At 43.6% G+C, this 16,842-nt stretch overlaps 1 protein-coding gene across 1 annotated transcript in view; it reads left to right on the top strand.

Moving 5' to 3' along the window:
* Positions 1 to 16,842, top strand: part of CFAP61 (cilia and flagella associated protein 61) — a 253,462-nt gene that overhangs the window by 59,328 nt on the left and 177,292 nt on the right. The window contains exons 9-12 of the mRNA XM_068565240.1: positions 5,066 to 5,157; positions 11,228 to 11,302; positions 13,653 to 13,831; positions 15,390 to 15,429. Of these exons, the coding sequence (XP_068421341.1) occupies positions 5,066 to 5,157; positions 11,228 to 11,302; positions 13,653 to 13,831; positions 15,390 to 15,429 (386 nt within the window). The remainder of the gene's footprint in view (positions 1 to 5,065; positions 5,158 to 11,227; positions 11,303 to 13,652; positions 13,832 to 15,389; positions 15,430 to 16,842) is intronic.

The following is a 16,842-nucleotide window of genomic DNA, read 5'->3' as shown; positions in this document are numbered from 1 at the left end:
ATTTTATTTATTTATTTATTTTGGCTGCGTTGGGTCTTCGTTGCTGCGCACGTGCGTTCTCTATTTGCAGCAAGCAGGGGCTACTCTTCCATGGATGCGTGGGCTTCTCATTGCAGTGGCTTCTCTTGTTGAGGAGCACGGGCTCTAGGCGTGTGGGCTTTCAGTAACTGCAGCACGTGGGCTCAGTAGTTGTGGCTCGCAGGCTCTAGAGCACAGGCTTAGTAGTTGTGGTGCACAGGCTTAGTTGCTCTGCGGCATGTGGGATCTTCCCGGACCAGGGATCGAACCCGTTTCCCCTGCATTGGCAGGTGGATTCTCAACCACTGTGCCACCAGGGAAGCCTGTGGCAGTATTTTTTACATAAATGGCACCTTTTGGGTATGGGACGTTCTGAAATTTGCTTCTTCACTCAGCTGTTTGAGATCTAATAACATTGATAAGCTTAGGTCTACGACCCTCCTTTTATCTTCTGGGTAGGATTCCACTGTATGGAATGGGCCACATTTGTCCTTAGATGGAAATTTAAATTGTTTCCACTGTTTTGTTATTGCAAACTGTGCTGCAAAAAATATCCTTGCACACGTATCCCTGGGCCCCTTGCAAGAGTTTCCACAGGCTATATTCCCAGAATCGTTCTTGTTGGGCCTGGAAATACATTGCCACCAAACATGGCCATAGCAGTGGCCTTCCTCCAGAGCCTCTCCTAGTTTTCCAGTATTTAGTGTTGTCAGCATTTTTAACTTTTGCTAGTATGATAGCTGTGAAAGGAGATATTTTTTTAACTTCATTTCTCTATTACTGAGGTTGGACACTTTTTATGTGTTTATTGGTCATTTGCATTTCCTGTCCATTCATTTCCTTTGCCTATTGTGTTTTTTTTCCTCTTTCCCTAGAATTCAATTGTTGGTCTATCATGTGTGTTGCAAATATTTTCTCCATGTATCTACTTATTTAAAAAATAGGGGGTTCTTTTGACAGACAGAACTTTTAAATTCTGATGGGGTCTAGCAGGTCAATATTTTTTTTATGACTTCTGCCTTCTACATTTTTAAGGAAGGGTTTCTCCACCCCCAGGATAATAGAGACGTTCTCCTATATTTTCTTCTCGTAATTTAAAAGTATTAAAAAAACTTTAAGCTGTTAATATATCTGCAAATGATCTTTGTGTATTATGTGAAATAGGGGCCCAAATTAATTTTTTTCCTTATGGTTAGCACTATTTATTGTACAGTTTATCCTTCCATTCTTCCCGCACCAATGCTACCTTTAACATATATGAACATTTCATAATTATCTGGCTCTTTTCTGGATTCCATTCTGTTCTGTTCCTACTCCCAATAACCCTCTGTTTTAATAACTATGGCTTTATAATATGTCTTTTTTTTTTTTTTTTTTTAGAAAAGTATCTCCATTTTTATTTTGGGATTTTGTGATTAAATAGTTATTTTTTTAATTAATTTTTATTGGAGTCTGGTTGCTTTACAATGTTGTGTTAGCCTCCACTACACAACAAAATGAATCAGCCATACACATACAGATATCCCCTCCCTTTTGGACTTCCCTCTCATTTAGGTTACCGCAGTGCATTAGGTAGAGTTCCCTGTGCTATACAGTATGTTCCCATCAGTTGTCTATTTTATACATAGTATCAATAATATAATATGTCTTAATATTCATTAGAAAATTTGGCCCGCTCTTTGTTGTTATTTCTTAAAATTTTGTTGACTAACTGTTCTTCCATATTTGCTCTTTTAGAATCACTTTGTTTCATTTCACAAAAAAATCTTGTTAGGATTTTTGATCACTATTTTAAAAAAATGTCAAAACCCACCAGATTGTACACTGTTACTTTTTCCTAAAGCCTTCACGATGTATTATTTAGCTTTCCCTCTGTATTATTTCTGTTAAAGAACAAGGCAGACACAGGTCTTGGGTCTATACAATTTGGGAGCTCTCTTTAAGAAAAATAATACAAAATTAGGAATGCAATAGTGGGTGCTGTGCCTTGGGAGGGACCTGGACCTCCAGCTTTATTTGCTTCATGGTAACCCCGCCTCAGGGTAGCAGTCTGACTGAGAGAGAAAGTGCTAGTAAACGATGCCTTCGCTCCCACTAGAATAAAGCCCTAGTTCGTGACTACCAAGCTACTTAGGTGGTGTAAGCAATAAAATAACAGTTAAATTTGCAACCTCAGTCGTGTTTCTAGCTGTGTGTTGTATAATACCGCTGCCTTGACTTTTCGCTGGGACAGCACCTCACATCTGAGGATCTCAGGGCACATTAAGAACATTAATTAATTAATTAAACCCCACAAAACCCCAGAGACACAGGAAGGAGGGACGTGGCATCACCTTGCCCAGTTCTGAAATGCAGCCACCTCTGGGGACGAGCAGGGCAGCTGCTTCTTAATAAATGGCAACGCCCACAACACTTTAGCCCAGACAATTAGTCGTTGTCGTTGGTAATTGTCTTGTGAACATTAGCCTGTCAGACGGTGAGGGCTCCAGGATGAACTGTTCACTGCAAACCTAATTCAGTCTCTGAAATTTCTGGCTTTTTAGTAATTTTGTCCTAATCATAAAGTATATTAAATACATAAACAACAAGGACCTACTGTATAGCCCCGGAAGTTATACTCAGTATTTTGTAATAACCTATAATGGAAAAGAATCTGAAAAAGAATATATATATATACACACACATATACATATACATATATACATAAAACTGAATCACTTTGCTGTACACCTGAAACTAACACAACATTACAAATCAACTATACTTCAAATAAATAAATAAATAAATAAATAAATGCACAGGGAAACTCTAGTTTTCTTTTAAACTCGACAGTGTTTTTGGTAGTTCTTCAAATTTAAAACTTAAGATAAGAAAAGATTATTTTAAAAAAATAAAGTGCAACTTAAGAATAGGGAGTTATTGTTAACGTTTTTTTGTTTGTTTGTTTTTGATTAAAAAACTTTGCTGCTGAACAAAATGAATCAGTGATGGTAGAAGTCAGGACAGCAGCTACCTTTAAGAAGTGTGTTGGCTGGACAGCAGGTGAGGGAAACTTCTGGGCCCTGGAAAAGGTTTAATATTCATTTAAGGGGTTGTTAACGTGTGGTACATACACATAGAGATTCATGCACTGTGCCGTATACATGTTGTATCTTAATAACAAGCTGAATTAGCCTGAAAAGCACTCTAGTCTTGCTGTTGTGAGAACACTGGAAACACTGTACAAATGATCTGGAAGGTTTTGCAGGGAGCAGGACGTATCCAGGTGCTAGAGACTCGCTAGGTTTCGTTCTCCCCAAAGCGTCTTTCTTCAGAAGAGCGATTCTGACTGCTTTGTCCCCTCTCATGTCATTTGCTCTCCACCCAGAAGAGCTACTTGCTCTGCTGGGGTGCCATTCTCTCATTGTACCTTCAACGTTATATGCTTCTTTGGCTCTGCCCTTAACACCTCCCTGGGCATCTGATTCTTCTCTTAGAATTTCATTCTACTTCATTTGCCTGCATCTTTGCCAGAAGCAGGTATAGGGCATGAGTAAGTGGGGATTTGGGGTTGAGAGGCGTCTGCAGGGGCCATTGCACTGGCTGTTGCTGCAGGAACGAATGCAGTGGGAGAGGAGGATGCGGGGAGGGTAGGCTGCCTCTGACGCCACCGCGTCTGCTGTGATGCTTAGAAACAAGAAGACGGGGCAGCAGGCCACGCTGGCAGCCCAGTATCTGGGGCCTCCAGCAGGTCCTGGGTCCCTCCTGTGTATGTGCGGACAATTCTGAGGAGGGGCAGCCCCTGGGCAAGAGCATCCTAGGGCTGCTCTGAGCTAAGGCCGAAAGGCTGCAAGCAGACGTCAGGGCTAAGAGTCCCCCAGTGGAGCAGACACAGAGTGAACAAGAAAGGAGGGGCTGGGGGTGGTGAGAGAGCGGGGGAGGGTGGGAGGGAGAGAGTGAGACAGTGGAAGAGAAGGTGGGGTGGTGGTGGTGAGAAAGACAGACAGGAACAAGGAAAAGAAAAGAGAGCAGACGGAGAAGGAAGAAAAGGAGGGGCAAAAGAACTTTTCAGACAACATGGGAAAAAAGTTTTTTCTACTCTAGTTTTTTTTGTTTTTTTTTTTTAATATTTTATTTATTTATTTATTTTATGGCTGTGTTGGGTCTTCGTTTCTGTGTGAGGGCTTTCTCCAGTTGCGGCAAGTGGGGGCCATTCTTCATCGCGGTGCGCGGGCCTCTCACTATTGCGGCCTCTCTTGTTGCGGAGCACAGGCTCCAGACGCGCAGGCTCAGCAGCTGTGGCTCACGGGCTTAGTCGCTCCGCGGCACGTGGGATCCTCCCAGACCAGGGCGCGAACCCGTGTCCCCTGCATTGGCAGGCAGATTCTCAACCACTGCGCCACCAGGGAAGCCCCTCTACTCTAGTTTTTGGTGAACGGTAAATATATGAACACTACCCCGATTATTGACTTTCCAGAACATATTAAAACAATAATTTATAGTCAGCTCCAGGTCTTGCTTAGAAAGTAGAAAAGTGAACATCGTGGCCTCTGTCAGATGCCCGTTCACAGTATTTCCCAGCACGGGGAAAGCAGACCTTGTGCTAATCTCTGTGTTCTGAGAGCACTGACATAGCCGATTGTGGTCTTTTCCATACTCTGCCTTAAAATCATTTCAAAGCCTGCCATCCAGGAGGTTGATAATCAGTTGTTTACAAACTTCAAAGGGGCTCCCGTGAAAGGATCACGGAGCTCAGTCTCTGGCAGGTTCGAGGGCCTCCTGGGGGGCAGCCCAGCCCAGCCCCATCTTGGCCTCAGTTTATGTCCACAGCTCCCTCGGGCCAGGTATCACTGGACCCCCATCCTGTGCGGATGGAGGCACGGAGAGGTCGGAATCCGAGTGGGCTGCGAAGACCCTGTTCTCCCCACCTCGCGGCGCTGCCCTCAGCAATATAATCCTTCAGATATGCTGCAGTTTAGAAACACGTGACCACGCTGCCTCCAATTTCCTGTGCTCTGCAGATATTTACCATCTCTTTTCTGTCCTCTTGTCCCTTTTTCTCTGAAAGGCGCCGAGCTCAGGAGCAGCAGTCAGGAATGCCAGCAAATAGTCAAGGAGCCGCAGGAAGCTGTCTCCCCGGAGGCCGGGGAGAGCATCCAGGTAACGGAGATCATCCCCCCAGCCTGGTGCTGCTTGTGCCATCAGGGTCAGGGGTGTTCCTGGCGCCGGAGTCACTCCCGAGAAGGGAAAGGTCTCACTGGCGTTAAGATCTGGGGGACAAGGGCGGGGAGGAAACAGGCTGCGTGTTTGTAACAAATCAGCCTCACAACACCCTCAAGAATCCAGCTCAGGATGGAACCCCATCCCTTCTCCCCCTGCCTTCTCACTCATCCCCTGGCTTCAGGAGGCTGATGTGGATAAAGCAGCTCGCTTAAAGGCGGTTAGAAAACTCACCTTGTCCACAGACTCAACTGAGGCAGCATTTTCCTTCCTGCCCCACTGGGCCCTGCAGGCTCTAGAAGCACCTGCCACAGCTCCCTGGATTGCTTCTGGCCCACTGGCCCGGCCTGGCTTCAGCAGGGGCCCCTCCCCACACCCTCCTGCTCTGTGAGTGCTGCCACCCTGACCTAAAGGGGGGCACACCCCCACTGAAGGAGGCCGCAGTCAGCCATGTAATAGAGGACATAGGATTTGGGGGATGGGCCCGGGGATCCAGCCATTGTTCCATCTCTGCCACCCTCTGACCACTGATGGTTCACAAAAATACAAATGTCCATATTGACTGGGCTCTGGGTCCTCACCTGCTCCTGCAGGACCTCAGGGCATGTCCCTTGTGTCCTCTGGAACTGGCCTCACCAAGGGGGCGGGGAGAACGAATGGGCTTAGCTCTAAGCTACCGTTGGCGGCCTGGCCCTGCATCAGCACTGCGTGTGGCCAAGAGTCCCAGCACGCGTTTCGCTGCACGGGCCCTTCTGCTTCTGGTCCTCCTGACTCTTCCGTCCACCTGAGGCCAGGATGGGGGCTGGTGCAGTGCCATTGCTTCCTGGACTCCAGCCCCCAGCTCTCTTTTTTTCTCCTTTCCAATCTTGGACAAAGTAACATTCCCCCTGCCCATCAGCTCATGCAAAGAAGATCTTGGAAAGAAGAGGAATCAGGGAGGACCTTTATCTTAGCATTAGGCCACCTGGCTCATCCTGCTGCATTTTCACGTTGTCTCTATGGAAGATGCCTTCTTATACCCCAAACCACAAAAGGACCCAACCTGTAGCTGGGTAGGTGTTGTATTTCGAGGGCTGATTTATTCTCTGCACAGAGGTTGGACGCTCACAATGGCCAGGCTCTCTGCTAGGTGCTGAGGGTGCTCGCGAGACCAAAACACGGCCCCAGCCTTCAGGAGGTGGTGCACGGTGGGAAGAGGATAGCCTCCTAATTCAGTATGTGGAAATGAGGGTGGAAAACATCCCAGAAGAGGGCACGAGGGACACCTGAAGCTTTTAAAGAAGGTTGTCTGGCATGGACTAGATTGCGGGAAATGAAGCTGATGAATGGAATTAATAGAAAGAACTTAGCGCGAGGTATTTCTGCTTCTGGCAAAGATAGCTAGATTTACTTTCCTGCCTGAAAAAAACAAAAAAATGGCCAAAGCATATGAAATAAGTTTTTAAGACACTGCTCATCAGGTAACAAAAGAGAGTGATGCCCGAGAGGCGGGAAACAAGCCAGGTAAGCCCTCCGAACATCCTGGCCTCCTGCTTTGAGAGAGTCCCTGACCACGGCACAGGGCAGGAGGAACCATGGAAGCCAAGTGGTATGTCCATGGAGACTAAAGCCACTAAGGTTTGCAGGACAGAGTACCAGAGAGGAGAGAGCTGTACAGAGAGATGGTTGACACCAGCGAGGGTTGCTCTTGGGTATTCAGCTGAGTACTGATCAGCACATGCTGAGTACTGCTGTGCACATGCACATCAGCCTGATCTTCAAAACTACTGAGGATCAGGGCTTCCCTGGTGGCGCAGTGGTTGAGAATCTGCCTGCCAATGCAGGGGACACGGGTTCGAGCCCTGGTCTGGGAAGATCCCATATGCCGCGGAGCAACTAGGCCCGTGAGCCACAATTACTGAGCCTGCGCTTCTGGAGCCTGTGCTCCGCAACAAGAGAGGCCGCGATAGTGAGAGGCCCGTGCACCGCGATGAAGAGTGGCCCCCACTTGCCGCAACTGGAGAAAGCCCTCGCACAGAAACGAAGACCCAACACAGCCATAAATAAATAAATAAAATTAAAAAAAAACCAAAAAACAAAAAACTACTGAAGATCAGGCTGAGGAAAGAACTTCCCAAAAGGATTAGCATTAACAGTGCACAGTGCTCATACAAGGCTGGGAATAGTGCGTGTTCCATCAGCCAGACCAGGGAACCCTGTGACTCACAAGGCATTGGGAGAATGCACAGAAGCGTCTTGCATCAGTAGTGAGGAATTATTAGCTCTGGAGGGAGCACTGCTCCAGTCCTATCTAACAAATCTTTAGAGCAAGATCCAAAAGGACAAAAACTGCTTCCACGTAATTTGAGTCCCAGAACAAAGTTCAAGAATATTTGTAGGCATACAAAATTATCCAGCACCCAAGTAGATTAAATCACAATGTTTGGAATTTTTTTTCTTAAAGACATAATGCTTTTGCACACTTAATGTCCTACAGTATAGTATAACATAACTTTTATATGTACTAGGAAATCAAAAATTCACATGACTTGCTTTATTGCAATATTCACTTTATTGTGGTGAATGAACCTGGAATATGAACCTGCAATACCTCCAACGTATGCCTGTAGAAACACCCCAAATAAACCTTCTAGAGATTAAAACTACAATTCATGAGATGAAAAATACACTGGAAGGATTAACCACAGATTAGACATTGCAGAAAAAGGGATTAGTGAAACAGAAATGGGAATTAAAAAAAAAAAATCAATGTATCAGTGAGCTGCGGGATAACTTTAAGTACCTAATATGCATGTAATTGGAATTCATAAAGAAGAGGAGAAAGAGGTTGGAACAGAAAAAAATATTTGAAGAAATAATGACTTAAAAATTCCAAATTTTATGAAAACAGTAAACCCACAGACACAAGCTCAACCAATAACAAGCACAAGAAACATGAAGAAAACTATACCAAAGCCCATCATAATCAAATAGTGGAAAACCAGTCATAAAAAGAAAATCTTAAAAGTACCCAGAGGGAGAAACAAAAAGGACAAGTTGGGAACAGAGGCCCAAAGATAAGGATGGCAGCAGATTTCTTTTTGGAAACAATGTGAGCAAAAGAGACTGTGGAGTCACATCTTTAAGGAACTGGAAGAAAAAAAATTGTCAACTGAGAATTTTACACCCATTGAATATCTTTCAAAAATAAAGGTGAAATAAAGACTTTGCCTACGCACAAAAGGGGAAAGAATTCATTACCAGTAGACCCAACTACAAGAAATGTGAAAGGAAGTCCTTCAGGCAGAAGGAAAATGATGCCAGATGGAAATCTGGATCTACACAGAGGGCGATTAACACTGGAAATGGTAACTAAATGGGTAAATGTGTAAGATTTTGTTTTTATTATTTATATCTCTTTAAAAGATAGTTGACTGCCTAAATAAAATAAAAACAACATAGTGTGGCGCTTTCAACATGTGTAAAAACATCTGACAAGAACAGCACAAAGGCCAAGAGGGCAGAATGTAAGGACCCTATTTTAGGGTCCTTATACTACATCTGAAGTGATATTATATCACCTGAAGATAGACTTAAATATGTATGCTAAACTAAAAGAACATAAAAGATGTATAAACTAAAAGAACACTAAAAGAACATAAAAGATGTATAAACTAAAAGAACACGAAAGTTACAAATCAAATTCAGAAAGTTATATCTAATAAGCCTACAAAGAGGTAAAGTGGAATCATAAAAATATACAATTACTCCAAAAGAAGGCAAAAAGAGAGGAAAAGGGGAATAAAGAACAGATAGGACAAATAGAAAACAAACAGCAAGATAACAGATTTAAACCTAACCACATCAATAATTACATTAAATGTAAAATGGTCTAAATATCCCAATTAAAGAATGTATAAAGCAGATATAGATTGGATTAAAAAGCAAAACAGTTACATATGAATTAGCAAAAAAAATGCACTTTGAGTAGATACAATTGGTTCAAATGAAAAACATGCAAATAGATACATCATGGTAACACTAATCAAAAGAAAGCTGGAGTAGCTTTATTCATTTCAGACAAAGTGGATTTCAGAAAAGGGAATATTACCAGGGATAACAAAAGTCAAGAGGACATAACAGTCCTAAATATTTATGCACCTAATAGTAGAACTTCAAAATACATGAAGTAAAAATTGATAGAACTGCAAAGACAAATAAATAAATAAACAAACAACTATATTTGGAGATTTCAATATCCCTCCCTTAATCATTGATAGAATGAGTAGACAGTAAATCAGTAAGAATGTAGAAGATTTTAAGAATACTATTGACCAATTTGACCTAACTCTACCCAACAACGGCAGAATACACCTTCCCACATCCACATGGAATATTTACCAAGTTAGATCATATTTCAAGCTAGAAAAGAAGTCTCAATAAATTTAAAAGGATTCAGGTCATCTAAAGTATGTTCTTCCCCAACAAAAGACATCACAGGGAAATAAAACTTCAAATCAACAGCTCTCATAAACATTGATGGAAAAATTCAAATAAAACTTTTAATCAATTGAATCAATATATTAAAAGGACAACGTCATGATCAAGTAGGGTTTATTCTGAGAATGCAAGGTTGGTTTAACATAAGAAAATCAATGTAATTCACCATATTAACATTCTAAAAAAGAATACTTATATGTTTATCTCATAAATGCAGGAAAGGTATCTGAAAATTCACATTCATTCCTCATAAAAACTCTCAGAAAATTAGGAGTAGAAGAGAACTTCTTCAATTTGATAGAGGTTATTGTTGAAAAACCTATAGCTAACATCATCCTTGGTAAAAGACTGAGTGCTTTTCCACCAAGGTCAGAAACAAGACAAGAATGTCTGTTCTCACCACTTCTATTCAGAATTATTCTGGCGGTTCAAGCCAGTGAAAAAAGACAAGAAAAGAATTAAAAGAGTATACACAAAATTAACATGCAAAGTTCAATTTTATCTCTGTATAATGGCAATGAACAATCAGGAATTTAAATAAATACCATTTAGAACAGTACAAATACACAGAATACTTAAATCTGACAAAAGATGTTGTCAGATTTAAGTATTTTGTGTATGCTAAAAACTACAAAACATTTCTGAGAGAAATGAAATAAGACCTAAATAAATGGAGAGATATCCCCTGTACGTAATTTCGAGGACTCGATATTGTCAAGTTGTTGATTGATCAATGAAATCCCAGTCAAAATTTCAGGAGGAATTTTTAGAGAAATTGAAAAAGTGATTTCAAAATTCATGAGGAAGTGGGAAGGACCTAGCACAGACAAAGAAACTATGGAAAGAGAACAACGTTGTAGGACTAATGCTACTGACTTCAAGATTTATTATAAGGTTCTTGTAACCGAGACAGTGTGGTAATGATGTCAAGGTCAACAAATAGATGAACGGAACAGAATAGAAGATCCAGAAATAGTCTCAGCATATAATCTACAGTGACAAAGAGCAGATCATTGTTTGCCTGTGGTTGGCAGAGTGGCCCCGGGTGGGAGGAAGAGCCACACAGAAACACAGAAGCTTTGGGGAGTGATGTGTATGTTTATTATTTTTATCGTGGTGATATTATTATAGGTCAAAACTTTTCAAAAGCTACACTTTAAATATATGCTGTTTACTGTATGTCAATTATACCTCAATAAAGCAGTTTTTAAAAAAGCCCTAGTGCATCTTTTAAGTTACACAGAAGAATAAGAATAAAGGAGGAATAACTAACATCGACAGAGAGTCAGAAGATGCTAAGCATCTCTCCAACCACCTGTCCTTATTTTATCCTCAGGACAACCTTATGAGGTAGGTGCTGCTCTTAGCCCCTTTGTACAGATGAGGAAACTGGGACGCCCTCACTTTCCCAACGCCACGTGCCCTGTAAGCATGGAGGCCAGGATCTGACCCAGGCAGCTCATACGGAGCTCGGGCTCTGAACCACTGTGGGTGTTGATTAATTCTCACGTCTTGCCTTTGTCTTTTGCAGAGAAAAAGCACAGAAGAAGCCGCAATGGAGGAAGCTTTATCACCAGTCCAAAGTGGAAACACTAGTGAAGCGGAGGTAGGGCTTGCGAGGGCCCTGGAGGGGGCCGGTGCGGCTCACTCCTCTCCACCTGCGTCTTCGTGCACTTTCCTCGCCAGGCCTCCCACCTTCTTTCCCAGTTCAGAGTCGCCTCCTTACTTAGAACCTGCTCTACAAAGCCTCCCTCGGTGAACTCTCACTCCACTGTCATTAGACCTTTATTCTATATCCCTTGCACAGCTCGGTCCTAGAAGTTACACTTTCTACATCAATAATTTGCAACCATTTCAGTAAATAGAATCTTTCTCTTCTTCCCATTGTCTAGAGAGAAAACATTTTGAAGGGGCAAACGTCTGTAAGAGTTTTCTCCTGCTCTACATAGAGTACATTCATGTACACACTTATGTGTCTGATGTGTCATTCACACGCATCTCTGGTTCCAGGAACTGCTTCCTCCTGTTACAGATTCAGGCCAAGGGGTGATAGCATCTTCCACCAGTTGCCAGGAGTGGGACGTGCTTCTGGAAGGAGTGGGCCCCAGGCGGGCACAGGTCCGCTTTCCGAGCCTCACGTTAGCATGTGCTGCAGGCGCACTACCAGCTTCTCTGGCACTGCTCACTCCCCAGCACCCTGAGGATGGGGGCTTCAGTGCCTGCTCTTTCCCTGGGGCTGTTCCTGCAGGCAGGTTGCCACCTCTGGGGGCAGTTGGAGAATCAGCCCCCAGCTCCTCTGCCTTTTGGGTAGGACGGCTCCCAGGGGTGCTCTCCACATCTCCCCGAGGTCTTGGCAGGATTGACAAGTAACCCACTTGTTCATTGCCCCGCTTTGGGGTCCTTCCCTTCCGTCCTCACTCGCCCACTCGCCTCGCAGAATTTCCTGGCATCGCTCCCCACGTGAACTTAGCTCCTTTTGCTTCTGGGGAACCCACATTAGAGTGCCCACTCCTCATGCCCCAGGGAGGAGGGAGCAGGGCACGCAGCAGAGGGGAGCAATCTCTCTCCAGTATTTCTAAGAGGGTAGCCATTCCTTTAGGGACCCAAACAAGGATGTGGAGGGGGTCAGGGTGGTCCATACTGCATTAGATGTACTGGCATCCCAGAGGGTATCCGGGTCAACAAGGAGGATTGATCTCCCATGTTTATCTCCTCCCCCTTCTGGAAAAAACCACCGAAATAACCGTAAGGGAAGAATAAGGGCACAAATCCACACAGACAAGAAGACTGGGAGAGGAGATATTGGAACACGAGCACTTTAAAGGTGTTTAGAAAGAAGGAAATTGATGGTGGGGTTTGCGCTGGCTCTTCACAGCTGGGGAAGGTGGAGGCCGGGCACCATGATGAGGAGGGATTCCCCGCGTGTGCCCACAAAGAGCCCGGGCCCTGGGGCTTCTGCAGAAGGCGGGGCGAGGGCTCTGTGTGACAGTCTGCCAGGCAGTGTTGGGGACAATAGATTCCCTGCAGAGGACACTTAGCTTGTCAACTACCCCCCAAGTAAAAGGACCAGGTGATAGTTCTCTGAAGGGTCAAGCAGAAGCAGCTCCAAATCCAGTGCACGGTGCGAGGCTGTGTGATGGGGAAAGACAGAGAATAGGCGGATCAGTGGGATTCTCCATTTCACGTGGAGGAACCCCTGCCCTGTCCTCCCGCCCTGTTCTCCAAATACAGAAGCCAGCATGATAGTATTCAGAAATATAGAGGTAAAGGCCAAAAGAAAGGAAAAGGTTGAAAATGCTAGTCAATGGGGGAGTAGGAGGCTCCTGATTTTCTTTATAACTTATTAATGCTAATATTATTTTAATTTTTACTATATGCATGCATTACTTCAATTTCAAAGAACTCCGAGAGGATCTCAGAGTGAATCATGTTCCCCTCACTGAGCTGTAACACCTCCTTCAATGCCCTGAAAATGAGACCTGACGGGACTCAGCACTAACTCTCCAGGTGGCTACGGGCAATTGGCTCCCGGGACCCCCCCTCACCAGCAAACCACCTGAACAGCCCCAAGATCCAAAAATTCTTGTAGCACAAAATCACAAGGAAAACTGGGGACAGAGGTGTTTTACTTATGGAGTTAATACGCATGTAATAGTCCCACACTCTAACCTCTCTCCAGTGATGTAGTTAAAATATGGATCCTGTATCAAAGACCAACTGAGACCGTTCATTTCCTGACCTTCGCACGAGAACCTGTTTCCATCTTCAACAATTTTGAAATCTCATTAAGAACACCTCCTTAAAACCGGGCCTGGCTCGGGACGGTTTGTTTCAGGTGAGGCAGTCACATCTGTCCTGGGAACGGTGTCCTGTGGAGACAAGGCAGCCACTAGCCCATTAAATGGTAGAAAATAAATAGGATTCCCAGTTCAGTTCCTCCTCTCTCCTTGCTGTAGGACACAGAAAAACTCAGTCAAGAGTACTGTGTGGATTACACGGATTACTGCATCAGCAATATGAGCTCAGCGTCCATCTCTCTGCCTGAAGAGACCAGCAACTTCCGCCCCATCTACAGGGGCGCCTCCACTGCCTTCTGCATCCAGCTGTTTTGTATTGACGAGAAGCACGAAGCAAGGCAAGTGCTGGTCCCCAGGGTGTCTGCCGCGCGAAGACCTTCTCCTGGCCTTGGTGGCCCAACACTTGAATCTTGCAGAGCCAGGGGTTTCCAAGCCTGGCTGCCCATCCTCATTTCTGGGGAGTTTTTAAAAACCACAGATTCCTGAGCCCCACTTCCAGACTCCAGCCCATAAAATTTGGGTCAGACCCACAGAACTGGGCTGCCCAGGGTCTGGAAAAATCATCCCTTCCTTAGCCACATGCTGTTCCCCATTCTCTAGAGTTTGCATTTTGGGGGGACTTTGGGTTTAGGTTGCTGCTTGTCTGGAGTCTTTTAGTTGCAAGTAATAGAAAATCCAGCCGAAACTGGCTTTGGAAAAATGGAATAATTGCCTCACGTAAGAAAGGATAATCCAGTGGTGGGACCGATTTTCAATGTGGCTTGACCTAGGACTTATTAGATACCCCAGTCACAGGCCAGGCTTCTCGCTCTACCCTATACCCTATTCCTGAGCTGACGGCGGGGGGCCAGGCCAGGCCATGATGATGGCTTTGTCCCTTGCTTTGTGCTCCCCACTGAATCGGGGCTGGAGTCTCAATCTGAGAGAGATGTTAACAGGACACCAAACAAGAATCCAGGGCAGCTGCCAGAGGTAGGAGGCCTGGTGCCGGGCACACGAGGCTTCCTGTCCCTCCAGAACACCCCCGTGTTCAGTGCTCGCTGCCCCCTGTAGTCTGGATTGGACCCCTGCCCTCGGTGCCTAGATTCCACAGCCCCTTTGGGATGCCCACATAGTCCACCATTCCACCCACAGAACAATGTTGAAGAGGAAAGATTGGCCCACTTTGATAGACTGGAAGGTTCCAGAGTATCTTTAAGACGACCAAGAGCACCGCTGGACACTCCCTTTTTAGAGGATGTATTTAATCTCATTCCCGGTCTCCTAGCTTTCCTTAGAACCATGCTTTTCTTGGACTTTTTTCCTCTCGAGTTTTTGATTTCTTTGGAATAGAAATTCAACTGAAAGGTTGAAAAGGGAAATCTTTTTATTCTAATTATATTGCAGACATCTAAAAAGCCTGTAAACCCTTCTAGATCTGTCGTGTATATTTATTTTCCCCTGTGCATTCGGATAAGATTGTGCTTTTCGAATTTTCAAACGGAAATTTGATGACCCATTATGGTTCGCCTGTAAATACACACCTGCAGCTGGTCAGAAAATCCTTTGCATATAAAAGAGAAAAAGATCAGAGTAGCTTATAATATGCCCATGTCTCCCCCCCAGCGCCTCCTAAAAGGAAGGGAGGGATCATGTCCACAGAATGACTATCTTGCTTTTTGAGTGTGTAGAGATTTTTAATTGCTATAATAGTGCTTTAGGTTCTAGAAAAATACTTCATTACTGACAGTTGAAGCTTGTGTCTTCTGCAGCTGATTACTGTTCAGTTAGACACAAGTTCTGGTTACTGGTTGGCTAATCACTGCCTAAGTGGGGAGAGCCATAGGTCTCTTTAAATGTGCACTGATGTTGCATTTGCTTACAGGTCAGTGACAGTTTTTACTGTCTTGTTTGCAGGTCACTGGACTTTATGAATTTTGTTTTCAGTCTTTTTCCTGTAAGTACATGTTGAATTTTGAGTAATATAATTGGGTTTATAAGCTAGAAAAATTATTAAAAAGTTGGATGCCATATTCATTGTCCAAACATTTAATCTGCTACGAATGTTAAGGTTGGAACCACTTCTCTGTTCTGAAAATAAAGGTTGAATGACATGTCCTGAACTCTTAAAAGTAGAAAAGATTGTCCTTTTCAATAATTTTTCAGTCATGCTGCTGTAATAGTTTTCTTTCAATGCATAATTTATTTTAGAGATTGCTTCATCAGTGTCTTATTAGAATCAAATCATGAATAGAATGCTGGTAATACATGAAAATGTCAGGAATTACCCTAAAGGGAGTTAGACTGTTGTATTACTTTATAGTTTGTTTTGGCTCAAAGAATGCTGACACCATTAGATTGCTTTTCTGAGGGTAGGAAAGTGGGAACTTGCAGTTGATCTTCTGGTTGGTGTCGCCTGACACATGGGATTGACTTGACCTGCTACGGTTGGTTGGTGGATGGCCCCAGGCAGGCACCCAAGTGCAAACAAAGTTCTCCATCTCAGGGTGTCCAGGCCACCTCCTCCACTTTTGTTTCATGGTCGTCAAGGGATAGAGATTCTGACCAACCTCTCATCACTTTGTTGGAGGGAAGAAAGTGGGGCAGGAAGACAATTTAGGTTCCTTAATAGGATTTTTAAGACTTTTTCCATGGCTGGTGTATCAGTTTAGTCAAGTCGACAACCGCACTTCTTCAGTTAGCTAATTACGGGCAAATTATCTATTGTTTTATTTTTCCTTGATGTTCTTTATACCAAGGCTAAAAACCAAAATAGGTTTAATTCTGTTGCCTGAAAGCTATGCGATCATAGATTGTATTTCCTCATTTTGTTAAGATGATGAAGACTTGGCAATGATGTTCTCCATCGTAATTTTTTTGAATTAATTTTAAGGCATTTCGAAGCTCATAAAACACTGTAGATGGCCCTGAGGGAGGGTTTGCATAGCCGGCTTCCCTCCGAGATGCCCCAAAGTAAATTCAGTAAGTTCAGTTCATTCCCATTTTGGAGTCCATGCAGAGACAGATCTTCAGTATTATTACAAAAGCAATGCTGGCTTTAAGATAGTAAAAGACATGTTTACTTTTAATTAATTATTTCAGGATATGGGGCGACAGAAACAAAATACCTTCGTTACTTCATCCTTAATCACTCCCATCCATGTTGAAGCAACTCACTACGTTCATTCTCTTTTATGGCTGAGTAGTATTCCATTGTGTATATATACCACATCTCCTTTATCCATTCATCTGTCAATGGACATTTTAGTTGTTTCTATGTCTTGGCTATTGTGAATAGTGCTACAATGAACATTGAGGTGCATGTGTCTTTTTTTTTTTTTTTTTTTTTTTTTTTTTTTTTTTTTTTTTT

The sequence above is a fragment of the Eschrichtius robustus genome, chromosome 16 (genome assembly GCF_028021215.1).
Source record: "Eschrichtius robustus isolate mEscRob2 chromosome 16, mEscRob2.pri, whole genome shotgun sequence".
NCBI classification, from domain to species: Eukaryota; Metazoa; Chordata; class Mammalia; order Artiodactyla; family Eschrichtiidae; genus Eschrichtius; species Eschrichtius robustus.
The sequence above is the reverse complement of the archived record's forward strand: the minus strand, read 5'-3'. Positions and strand labels throughout refer to the sequence as shown.